The sequence below is a fragment of the Rhipicephalus sanguineus genome, chromosome 1 (genome assembly GCF_013339695.2).
Source record: "Rhipicephalus sanguineus isolate Rsan-2018 chromosome 1, BIME_Rsan_1.4, whole genome shotgun sequence".
NCBI lineage: Eukaryota > Metazoa > Arthropoda > Arachnida > Ixodida > Ixodidae > Rhipicephalus > Rhipicephalus sanguineus.
In genome coordinates this window covers 105,083,958-105,097,031 of record NC_051176.1, presented here as the reverse complement: position 1 = coordinate 105,097,031, position 13,074 = coordinate 105,083,958, and the positions used below count along the sequence as shown (strand labels likewise).

Sequence of the window (13,074 nt, the reverse complement as noted above, 5' to 3'; positions counted from 1 at the left end):
TGCAAAGTTTTAAGAAGTCTTACATTTCCAGTCCCTATCACATCTGCCAGGTTTAGATACTTTTAAGAGTGATTCTCGTATACGGTTCAGTACGTTCGATGCCCGAAGCTTCTTGAAGATCAAGAGAGCTGCTCTCTTCAGGCCCCTATAACAAGTGATAGCATACTGTGTAGGTTGCGCAATACTTTTTTCAAGTACGTGTCGTAAGGTACACGAAAGAAAAAAATGCAGCTGTCATGATTTGCACAAAAGTGAAAACTTTGATTACCTGCTCTTCAGCATTCTCAACGTCACATGTCGATGATGACGAGCCATCCAGAGGTGGGCGACTGAAAGGCAGCCAATTTAATCTTTGCCATGTGTGGTATATCATCACCAGGGCCAAGGTCGACGTACTCATCAAAGTTCATGTCCATAACCTCTGTAAAAACATTTCTTAATTTTGCTTCCAGCTTTGTCACAAAATCAGTGCGTCAGCACACACTCGTTAGTGCAGAATGCCGTTTGGCACAATCAGCAGAATATATGCGAGAAGAGAAACATCACAAAGTATCAGGGCGCGAACACTTGAAACTTTCGAATAACCAATCAAATGGTGCTCTATTCAACGTTTTCGTGTCAACCCGTGCTAGGGCCGTAACCGGGGGGGGGGGGGGGGGGGGGGGGCAGAGAGCAACCGGTGCGAGCGCACGAAAGGAGCCTGTATGGTTCTATGCCTGTCCGGAAATCAAAACGAGTAATAATCCTTCGTCTTATCGCCAACGAGACGGAGTTAGTTTTTCCGAGTCCCCAAAACACGAAACGCAACCACGGCGGCATCGTTCGTGTAATTAACACCGCATGGAAACAGGTGTAATCGCGCCCCGGCGAGCAATAAACGAGAGAGTAACAAGCGGTCACCCTTTTAAAAAGTTTAGAAAGCACACAGTCGGCTCGAGAAGCGATAACCGCCCGAAGAACTCATCTAAAAGCACCGCGCGCGCGCTCGAAAGCGCAGGCGGCAGGCGGCGTGCCGCTGTAGAAAAAAAAAATATTAATAAAAACAAAGAAACATCGGCGCATGAAAAAAAATTCTACGTACTTCCGCAGTGTACATGCCAAGAAAGAAAAATAATCGGAAAAGGTGCGCATTTTGAACATACAGGCAATGACGTGCCTCAACTGGCAGGGTTCTATTTGGTGTCGCAGAAGTCTGTTGCCAGACTCGGGGGTCAATGTTGCCAGACTGCCGCCAAATTTGGCGGATAAATTTGCCCCTGCGGTTTCAGCTTTCCCGTAAGGCTTCTGTGTCATCCGCGGTGCATTTCGAAAGTGCCTGTGCGACATCGGCCGTTTTAATGAGCGGAACGAACGGACCCCGCGTGTTGCAGAAGTCGGGACGCGTTTTTTCGCTGCGTGCGCTGTACAATTAAGATATCTGACTCGAAGTAGGGAATCCAAGCGCAACGACTCGTTTGAGTCCACGTACGCGTAAGGGAAACTGAATTAATCGCAGAAGCCCGGATACGCGTGTGCGCCGTGTTGCAATACATCGGACTCGTGTCCCCGAAGTACAGATTATCTCCGTAGCTGTGCGTGCCGTGTCGACCGAGGCGAACCGAGGCCGCCTTCTGACTGGCGACAATGTTCCCCCCAGGCGCCGCAACAACTACGGTGGTGTGTCAGACAAGGGCCCGTGGATTTTCGGCATGCTGTACGTGTCCACGAAGGAGCTAAGGCTGTTCGAGGTCGACAAAAGAGACGCGGCCACCCTTGGTCCTCTGATCGCAAAGAACGTTCTTCCCGGCACGACGGTGTTCAGTGACGAGTGGGCCGCATACCGGTGCATACCCGGCCTCGTGAATGCCAATGGGACGCCGCTAAACCTCGACTGGCACACCGTGAACCACAGCGTCAACTTCATCGACCCTGCAACAGGCGTCAACACGCAACGCATCGAAAGCGAGTGGCAGAAAGCAAAACGACGACGCGTTCGCAACGGCAACAAAACGACTCCCGCTCTGATGCGTTCTCACCTCGCCTGGCTGTGGTGGAGGTCCGTGAACGCACGTCCCAACGTGAAGGACAAGTTCCGTCGGCTCATCGAGGCCATCGCACGCCGGTATCCCCTTTGAAGACGATAGTGCGACAAATGCAGATTGATCAACCTGCTGTGTGCGTTTTTTTTTGTTTTGTTTTCATTCGTCTGTTACTTTTTGATAGCGCTCTTTCAAGCCCGGAGAAAATAAACACGCATTAATTGGAATTTTGGTTGTTTGTGGTTATTGTGGGTGGAGCCCCTCTTCCACGTAGGGCCCCCCATTTACAGTTCCACGAGTCGCGCGCCTCCCACCACCAGCTCAGACCTAGCAGTGTCGTCCAGCAGCGGCGATAAAGCAGCCTACGGGCGTAGCTAGCACTGATATATGCGACGTGCATCAAATCTCCAGCCGTGGTATGTATGTTTCATACTCGTCGAGCGATGCGATCGGAAGTGTGAACGTCGTTGGGCATCGTCAGTGCTGGGCAGTATCGAAGATACATGTATCTTAGATACTATCTTAGATACACTTTGGGTATCTTGTATCTGTATCGCGATACGTCTCGAAAGACGAGTATCTGTATCTGTATTTCCGATACATTCGATAATGTATCGTGTATTTTAAGATACAAGATACTTCTATCGCAACACAGCCGTGCGAAACAATAATCGCTGGCCAAACTCCGCTTCTCAAGCTGGTACTGGTGCCACTAAGCCATCTGAATAAGTCTAAGGGCAGTGACGTTATTTTATTTTTACGCCAGATTCGTCCAGTGACGGAAGAAAATGAGGAAGACAAGCACGCGGACGTCTACGCCCAGCCCACATACCTTTTGTTTTCTCGATTTCTTTTCTTTTTAGTTGCTCCAATGCCGCTACACTTGCTCATAGCCACTGTCCTGCGCCGCGTTCTCCACTGCGCGCGGCGTCTATCGCGCAAATTCTGATGTTGTTACAGTGTCGTTATTGCAGATTCTTTTGCGTCTTGATCCGTAACGAAATGTGATGCGTGCAAGAATGGGGTTTCTTTACGTCGCGTGGATTTTACATATTAGCGATTTAAAAGATCTCGAGGATATAAGTTTGACTTGCTAGCAATGAATTTACTTATATGCAAATAAGATTCTAACAACTTTAGCACCACAGGTACTGATGCCAGATCTAATAGAGCAAGCGTTTACCTAACAGAAAATATCTTGGCGTACGGTATTTTTCACTTCCATCTGCATTTATTCAAAGAATTTATGAAATCATAATTTGATTATTAGCACAAGGCACAAGTGCTTTCTTAGCTGTAATTTTGCGTCACATACATTACCTAGGTCTCTGCACTGTTTTTCCGGTCTGGTCACTGCAGTATGTCTTTTGTAACGCGCTCCCAAAAAAAGATTGCTGCTTTATCCTTCTGACTGTCTGCTTTATTTCTACTACTGTTTACACATTTACACGTTGCCAAGGCGATTTTGAAAACAAATATATTATTATGTGGGCGTGCCTTGAGTATACAGTACAAAATATTCTACTTACCGCTTAAGAAAATAGCGAAATTGAGTTTGCATTATAAAAATGGAAGAGCCATCTTAAAGATGTTAGGAAGGGGATTCGAGAAACGTTGTTTTACTGAATGCTCCGATTTACTCATGAGCGTCCCAAAGAGCCGTTTCAGGCAATTTTCCATAGGCACTGAATTTCACATTGTCTCAACCAAGCCCTTAGCCGGGGGGGCGGGGCGGCTAAGGGCTTATTGCGGGTGAGGGGAGTGGCCCGGGCCACTCCCCCCACCCGCAAATGGTCAAGGTTTTCAGAAAGTGCCCCCCCCCCCGAAAAAATATTTGGCTACGTAGAAGAACAGACTGTTGGGCGAGTTGGTAATGCATTCTGTAAAAACTGAGCGAAAAACGTGGACAAAGGGAGAAACGGACGGCACAGGCGCATGTGCCGTCCGTTTCTCCCTTTGTCCACGTTTTTCGCGCAGTTTTTACAGAATTTGGCTACGGGCCTGGTCTCAACAGGTAAGTTGACTATACTTCGCGATCATAGCTGTTAAGAGCGCCGCCTGTATCGTGTTTCTGTACTCATTCAATGCGAATGTTTGATAAACAACCACCTCTCTATTTTACTTATATTTGTTTTCCGGTGTTAGGCCTTCTTAAATATTTTTATTATTACTAATCGCTACGTAACGGGAGCTATAAGCGGCAATAGCGCGAATAGCGGCGGTGTCTTGCGATGCTTCGTGCAGCTACGCAATACGTCTGAGACATTTTTGTGTTGCACATGTTCTCTCGTTCAAGAAAAATTGCTAAAAAATTGCACGTTAGTGAGTATATCAACAAAGAATCCCTTACGCCAGCAGCTAAGTAGAACATGGAAATTCACTGCAGGTTTACATCATCTACATATACAACAGAGGTTTCAAACTCAGCTTATAGCCGGCGGGCCGCAGTCGCGAAATTTAGCTCCAAAGGCCCGGGGACAGTGAAGATGGTGGGGTCGGAGAGAGTTTGAACAAAATGACGTTGCCATTTGAAAGGAGGCCTTTGGCATATCTCATATATAGGTCATTTCTGAAGGGGATTTTTAATCCAGATACCAGAAAGAACGATACGGATGTACATAACGAGTGAAATCTGGACGCGGATTGAAATATAGAGTTTTTGTTCCACGGTTATGTTTCAGCACATGGTGACCACGTGTTTCTCACGAAAGAAATGCTTGAGACCAGTCATGTCTGTGTAGCTCACTAATATACTTATTTAGAAAACAAAAACAAATGGAACGGAGACGGTCATGTGTGCCGGCCGGGCCGCTAGCGAACGGTCGCAAGCCCCGTATACACCATGCGTTCCCCGAGCCACTCCCCCCCCCCCCTCCCCCCCCAGGAAGAAAAAAAAGTCGCTATTAGAGTTGTTGCTGCTGTACACCTGTCCGGATATACGGTATTGTGCAAACTGTCTTTTACGGACAAGGTAAAAGTCCACAGCGGTATTTGCGCTGTCGTGCGAAGGCTTCTTATTGACGTTATTGTGATTACATGGCAACCCGCTAGCTGGTCGGCAAGTTGAGCAGCGACTCCCATCAATTACAAAAAGGATAAGCAAGAACCGCTGTCAGCGAAGTGTATAAAGAGTTGTCCTGTGAACAAGCTAAAACAAGCTCCAATAAGTTGTTTTGGAAGGAAACTAATGTACTTTGAGCAAGAAGGGCAAAACTTTTGAGATATTAACAGACATTTCATGCAAGTGAAACTAAACAGGTCACAGTTCAGAAATTTTCAAGGAGACATCTTTGTGTATAGGCGTTTGCTGCTACATTGTATGGATCTATAATAACAAATATGAGAATGTATCGAAGTATCTTAAGATACAATTGCCAAGTATCGTATCGGATACAATTAGTGCGGCAGTATCTTGTATCTGTATCTCCAATACTTTTTGCCTGAGTATCTTGTATCGTATCGCGATACAATTTCAAAGTATCTTTGCCCAGCCCTGGGCATCGTCGACACGGCACGCACAGCTACGGAGATAATCTGTACTTCGGGGACACGAGTCCGATGTATTGCAACACGGCGCACACGCGTGTCCGGGCTTCTGCAGTTTCCCTTACGCGTCCGTCGACTCAAACGAGTCGTTGCGCTTGGATTCCCTACTTCGAGTCAGATATCTTAATTGTACGGCGCACGCAGCGAAAAAACGCGTCCCGACTTCTGCAACACGCGGGGTCCGTTTGTTCCGCTCATTAAAACGGCCGATGTCGCACAGGCACTTTCGAACTGCACCGCGGATGACACAGAAGCCTTACGGGAAAGCTGAAACCGCAGGGGCAAATTTATCTGCCAAATCTGGCGGCAGTCTGGCAACATTGACCCCCGAGTCTGGCAACAGACTTCTGCGACACCAAATAGAACCCTGCCCCTCCACTGACGTAAAATATAAGCAAACAGCTACGTACTGCCTTTCTTCGAAGCGCGAATTGAACTAAGTACGTTGCGGCAATTAGAAACTAAGCGCATGCTAGCGACGTTCATTTAGCGACACAATCACCTAGTTTGTCGCTGAAATCCCGCACAGCAATGCCAAGGAGTGCATCTTTCACACAAACACTTTACGTTTCACTCAGGATCTGAACACGAAAACACTCACGTACGTACGTACCTGAAAATCTAGACGTAGACAGCGACAGCGCGACGAGGTTTCCCAAGATGGGGCCACACCGCAATGGCTTGTTTAAGGTCCTCAAATGTGCCAATGCTCAGGGTGTACGGCCTCTTCATGTGATGGTGAGGCTCGTCGACCAAACATTTCACGTGTCACATTCTTCTCGCTATTTGAAGGCAAAGACCGCAGTGGCAACAGGCAACCCGCGCGATTCTTTTATCGAAAGCGTGTCCTTGGCGTGTCAGCGTATATGCCGCACGTGTATCCGAACATCCGCGCGGCGCAATCAGCGACGCCTAGCCCTGGCAACACGAAGCTCTGCACATGCGCAATTGATACTTATTGCCGTGAGCTGGTGAGCTCTCAAGTATTCCGTGTCTCAAGTGTATGGAGAGAGTCTGGTGAATCGGCGAAGCAGTGACGTCACGCCTTGGTGATGACGCCGGAGATATCATGGCGCTTCTGACGGCTGCGCGGCTACAGTGTACTAGCGCGGCTGTGCTGAGTTAAAATGTTGCGAAAAATGATCGTGTTACCTCGCCCATCTTGTTCCTCCCGCTCTCTGCAGACGCGCCGTAGGGATCATCTGGCGGATCGCGTGGCGCACGCTCCACGCCTCCGTGTAAATAGAGTAGCGTGCTTTGCGGGAGCTCGCGCAACTACGTGGGACGCAGGTGTTATCGCATGTTGCCTTACAACGCGCACAAATAATTATGCCGTAGTGGGCACATAAGAACTGTGCGTATTCTATAGGATAATTTTAAATGACCCGACCACGCTGTTGCGTTCTACTCTTGAATGCGAAGCTCAAGTGTCCTCCAAATTTTGGAGAGTATGAACTGAATTAGGGGCGCGATAACATTAAAATTATCGAAATGCTGACTTTTATAGTTGCATAAGCAGATTTCTAGGCAACAACGTTCTATGGAGAGCGCGGCGATTTTGTGCTATGAGAGCTTGTTCAGTTCGCGTGTGTTTAGCCTGTACAGAAGTCCGCCTGCGCGCCTAATATTGTGTAGCAGGTGCACAAACACGCTGCTGAGGCCTCCCGCCATCTAATGAATTTCTGAAGAGGTCATGCTCATAGGTGTGCGCAATGTACGGGGCAGACTTTTCGCACTTCTTTCTTAGGTAACTAGAAAAGACGGCCGCCTCTAGCTCTGCGGAGGGGGGGGGGGGGGGCAGAAAGGCGCACCCCCCCCCCCCCTACTGTGCTCACGCCGTTGTTTTAACGGAACGAAAACCAAAAACGAAAAACCATTAAAAAAACGTCATTTTTCACCGGAACGAAGACGTAACCGAAACGTTATCTATTGTTTCGTTCGGGATTGAAATTGAAATATTTTTTATCGGTTTTCAGTTCACAGGAAAATTTGGCAGGAAAACCGAAGTCATGTAAAGTGAACAGTAACGCATATCTCGGGATATAGTGTGAGTGCGTATCTGAGGCAGGAATTCTAAAGATACTGAAATTTTGCGAGAAACGATGTGTGAGAACGAGAGCTGTTTGTGTTAACGCATGTAAGCTGTCGTGTGCCAGTCACGTTCTAGCGCGGAGAGGGCATTCTCGACGCTGAAGTTTGCTTGATTATGCCACACTCGTTCGTATTTTTTGTCATTGTATACCCACTGCAGCTTAGCAGTCAGGGCATTTGTACGTGTGCATGATGTACAGGCTCATATTTTCTTCATTTCACATGATAATTCATGTTGACCCAACTTAAGAGCATAGCCTGCCCAAAATTGTCATACATTTGCATATTAATTCGTTTACACCCTTCTGGTGAGGGTGTAAATGGGGTGTTGCAAGGGTGTTTTCTTTACGAACACCCCAAATCTAAAATTAAGGGTGTAATAAGGGTGTTCACAAGGGTGCTTTTAACGCGTACACCCGTTTTACACCCTTTAGGGTGTAAAATTTTTTACTGTGCAGACCCGTACGGCAAAAATTTTCGATCACGTGAATACCTTACAAGCACATCCATAAGCGAAGTCCTGGGCTTACCAAACCTTATTAACTGTCTGCACACTCCTTATTTCTGTGGCGGAAAAAGGCTTCACATGGTTAGCTACTTATTCGGTTACTCAATTCCTACATCATCAGTTTCAAGGGAACGCAAGTCAACCTCCATCCTGACATAATAGTTTAACCTCGTCCGCTAGACTCATTGCGGATTGCCTTCACATTCATGTTTCACCGTTTTCCCGTCAGTACGAACTTCACGTGCGACGTAATTATTTCGAATTGCCCGCGACAAAGGGAGGCCGAAACTACTTGCTTTACATGCAGAGAAAGAAAACGTTTACCCGACAGGCGAAACGCTGTGTGTCTTTACCTGAAGTCTCATCAGCACATATACAAGGACCACCACGGTTGCTAGGCCAGCTGTCTTGACTTACACCCCTTGAAAATGTTCGGTTGTACCAATAAATACATAGCATTTCTATTCCAGCGCATCGAAGCGGAGCCAGGTACTACACCAGCCAAGGCATCCCGCTGCCATGTATATGCATGTCATGAGGAGCAGCCAAGCAAAGATTTCGGCGCCGAGACGCAGGGAATGAGTATGTTACTTTCTTGTATCAATGGGTAATGCACTTACAGGCAACGCTGACGCTGGTGATAGCAGACGCACAGCAACTCTACGATAAGTGTTTACTTTGTTTTCTTTTGCCTTGCAATAAAGAGACGGTATCGGCTGGCTTCGAATTTTCATTGTTCTGCGTGTATGTAGTACATTCTTACCTTCATGATGTGCACAGTTTCAGATCGCGAACGCATACTGTACTTCGTACAGATCGCCAAGATATCCCCGTAAAGCAACACCATCTCACAAATCCGCGTCATCGGCGAGGTGCACTCATGCGCAGTTATGCGTGGACGCCCCAAGTATTTGTGAGGCACCCTGTGGAAAGCTCAGTTTGGTCGCAGCAGCGGTGACTGCAGCGATGGCAGAAACAAGTGTGTGGTCAATATTAATCAGAGCACGCACTTGCTTCTTTGTGCTCGCTATAGCTTCAGATTTCCCTGTACTGAAATCATGATCTACTACTTGGCAGCAGACTTTTTATCGCGCGTGACGCGCTGTGGTGGTAGGTGTAGACGGAGCGGCTTGGTTTCCTTGCAGTGTAGGCAGTGTAGGTCACGACAGTATGGCTCGGTAACACCTGCAACACATGGAAGTGAACGGTATGCAAGTGAACGGTTGCGCGCAGAGTCCTCTAGTCGTTTGCTCGGCTCATTTTTATTGCGATAACAATTACAGAGACACCCCAAGCGAAAACTTGCTTTGGTCGTCGCCGTCTTGGTCCGTACAAGGAAAAAGCGCGATAAGATATCCTACCCCAAGCAGCTCGATGCGTTTCCTCAGCCCTTTCGGCGCTGTTGTTTACGCCAGCGTTGTGAAAGCCAGGGTTTGCGGTCATCGAGTGAGACGCGTTCGTGTTTGCTTGTGCGCGCAAACGCCGCGCTCGTTAATTCGATTGGTTCGCAAATGAGCTTTTTTTACAGCTGTTGCATGCATTGCTACGGCTATCAGTGCTTCGCATTTCGGGCGAAACCTTCACTTGTACCCGTAATGTGACAGCGTGTTATCCACCTGTACAAAAAAAACTACAAATCCGACGCTCTGCGGGAATCCCCGTAACCGGAGCTCTCATGAGGCAGCAAGGCAATATTGCGCGTAGATTTCGCTTACTAATGCTTCCGTCAGTCACCAGCGTAAATTTTTTAGAACACATTGAAGTTTTATTCAGAATCAAGATGCGCTAAATCACAAGACACGACATGCTTGGCTTTGTAGAAACGTGCCACGACGTCAATGTATGGACGAGAGATGCCCAGAAGTTTTCTTTAGTTGTTGTAGCCAGGGCTTTCCCCGGGAATCGAAGTTAGGGGGTGTGTTTAAATGTCAATGGAGGCAGGGTAGAGGGGTTGAATTTTCTATTTGTGCCGATGTGACTGCGTAGGAGTATCAAAGTTTGCGACTCCGACACTCATGACAAAAATTGCGAAAATTTAGTACGTCACCTTATACAAGACATAAAACAGTACTGATGAACATACAAAACTGAAGGACAAGATACTATAGACTTATAATATATTCCAATTAATGAATTTAGTGCAGTTACACGCAACAATTAGTCGACAAAGTGCTAGCACAGGTGCCGTGGACATCTTTTTCCACCTCTGTTAAACGAAATTTCCTGCCGCAAGAAAACAACTATTACAAGTTAAGGGTTCGCCTTCAGAAAAACAAGAGGATGTGTAAGGAAATCTTTGGAGATTGCTAAGCGAGTAAGGAGCTGCGCTGCTACGCTCGAGGACGCAAGTTCTATTCGCAACCACGGCGGCCTCATTCCGATATATCTACAGGGGCAAAATGCGAAAACGCTCGCACATGTTTTAGGTGCACGTTAAAGAACCCCAGAAGGCTGAAATTAATCGAGAGTCCCTCACAGTGACTAGAGCACGCGTCACGTTCATTGAAGCGATACAAATATCTGAAAACGGGATGGGCATTTATACGGCATTTCTGTGACCACGGGTGTCGGCAGGATTTTGTCTTTGAGGTTGCAAAGCCGTGTTGCATCGCGCCGGGAGGGGGCGCGAGTGCTTCTTTTGCGCACCCCTGACGACGCCCATGGCTGTGACCAGCGGGTGCTCGCTGCCGGTGCAAGCGCAGCCGTGGCGCGATATCACCGAAGAGCAGTCTCGTAGTTTAATTTTTCGCCGTGATCCGTGACTGATATTTCTTTGTACACTGTGCGTTTTGAACCGAAAAGCTATGTTCTTTTATTGATCTGGCGAGGGTGACGGCAACCGCGTTTTAGTCGGCGCCAATAGGCAAGTTGTACGTATGTTACTTATAATGCAATATTTGTGGTTTTGCGTGCTAAAAACCACGATATGATTATGAAGGACGACGTAGTGGAGGACTCGGGAAATTTCGACCATCTGTGTTCCTTAACGTGCACTGACATCGCACAGTTCACGGGTCTACCGCATTTCGTCTCCACCGAAATGCGACCGCCACGACCGGGATCGAACCCGTGACTTTAGTGGCCGCAGCCTGACACCGTAACCAGCGAGGTTGGCAGGTTGGGTGTTACTTCACGTCATACGTGTACCGGCCAGACTTGATTATATTTTACTCGGAAACACTAGCCGTAATTCATTTACTTTTTTTGGTAATCAGATCTGCAGCGGCTGGTCCGCAGTCTTGCCACGAGCAGCCTTTGCGATTGCGCATGTTCCGAAAGATAAACCCAGGCGCTGTGTATTTGCTTCTTCATCTTAACGCGCCGTAGGTGTTGGCCGACTGATTGAGGCGGTGCGGCGGTGCTGCTCTGGTTCAATATAGATGACTACTTGACCTTTCCATCAGCCCTTCCAGGAGCACTTTCTCCGAGGTAGTCGGAGCTCTAGCAATTCTAAAGCTCTGCGGCTGCGATTCATAAAAAAGACACACGCAACGCAAGCAGCCGCGACTATATGTAACCGCAGTCTTGCGCGTAAGGTATTCGTGTACACATATACATATACACACGCCTTAAACACCGCCACTCCTTCCAGACGGCATTTATCTAGACTTCTCAGTATTGGTGCTAAGGTTTCAAAATAAAAAAAAGAGAGAGAAGCAGCATGACTGACAAAAATTTTGAGCAGCAATTGCTACGGCTGATAGTCAGGGTGTGAAACATGGACTCAAATTACCGTGTTAACCTGCTCTATTTACTGTATTGGTATAATAAAAACTGGTGGGAAAATCAATGGCGCAATTGTGTCCGTCAACAGTCGTCTATTGCGCGAGAAGAAGCGTTACCTAGCCCAAAGCGAAAGTATATAGTTGTCGATTCCATTTCTCCTTTAGAACTAGATTTTCAATTATGGCAAACCGAACTCTTTGGTCCATGTGCTGTTGGACATCTCCCTCTCAGAAAGACGTGCGCTCTTCTGCGCCTCGGAACTACTACTTTATTAATTTGGCTTGGAGACCCATCAGGCTCGGTTTTTTGCATTCGTCCACTACAAGTACCGCGCAGCGGCGACGGCTATCGATTTTGGGGTTAACGAGACTGCACTGGGCAGACAGCTGGTTGCGGGTATCCTTGTCTGTAGCCCTGCGTCTGGTAGCCGGCCGGAGTGTTGACGCTGGAAATGCCGTAGCATGGGGGGATATCAGCTTCCTCTTGCATAACTGTCGCCTGCAAAAAAAAAAAAAGAATCATGTTTGCTCCCTTGGCACGGTGGAAGGTTTTAAGGCGAAAGCCTTAGATGCCTCATCAAACGCAAAAATGGACCGTCTACGGCGTCGGTGGGACCCAGGTCACCCCCCCCCCTTGCTACGGGCCTGCTATGACGCCACATAATGTGGCATCACATGATGACGTCACCACATGACATCGTCGCTCGGTCAAAGGTGGGCCGATCACGGACGCAGTGCAAAACCAGGTGAGGTACAGAAAGCTTGCAATGCCTCCGACCCAGGAGGCATACAGTGCAAAAGAACGTTAGGTGCAGAAAGCTTTTGAAGGCGAGCGCGGGATGATCAGTACATCGGCTGAGAAGCAAAATAAGAAAAAGAAGGTGGCTTTCGCCTTCTAGTCGTCTTAGAGGAATGCATAAGGGACCCCGTGAGTTTTTATTTGGCTAAAGCCCATATCGTCCAGCTTTTCTGGCTTGACACGTAGGCGTCATCAGACAGTCTTATTACCGCTACTAGTTGGGGGCGTACTCATGGATAAAAAACCGCTTTCGTCGAAACTATAATACAGTACAAGTGTAACCCGCAAAACATGTTTGCCATAGTTACAAACACCTTGGCTCCTGGTGAATTACTAATAAATAAATAGGACTGTCAATTGGACTAGTTGGATGTGGTTCATGGCAAA

General features: G+C 47.6%; 1 protein-coding gene across 1 annotated transcript in view; it reads right to left on the bottom strand.

The window, feature by feature from the left end:
• Positions 1-8,618, bottom strand: part of LOC119395056 (annexin-B12-like) — a 58,983-nt gene extending 50,365 nt beyond the window's left edge. Inside the window, exon 1 of the mRNA XM_037662353.2 lies at positions 8,517-8,618. Coding sequence (XP_037518281.1) covers positions 8,517-8,528 — 12 coding nt within the window. The 5' untranslated portion in view covers positions 8,529-8,618. The remainder of the gene's footprint in view (positions 1-8,516) is intronic.
• Positions 8,619-13,074: the final 4,456 nt, after the last annotated feature.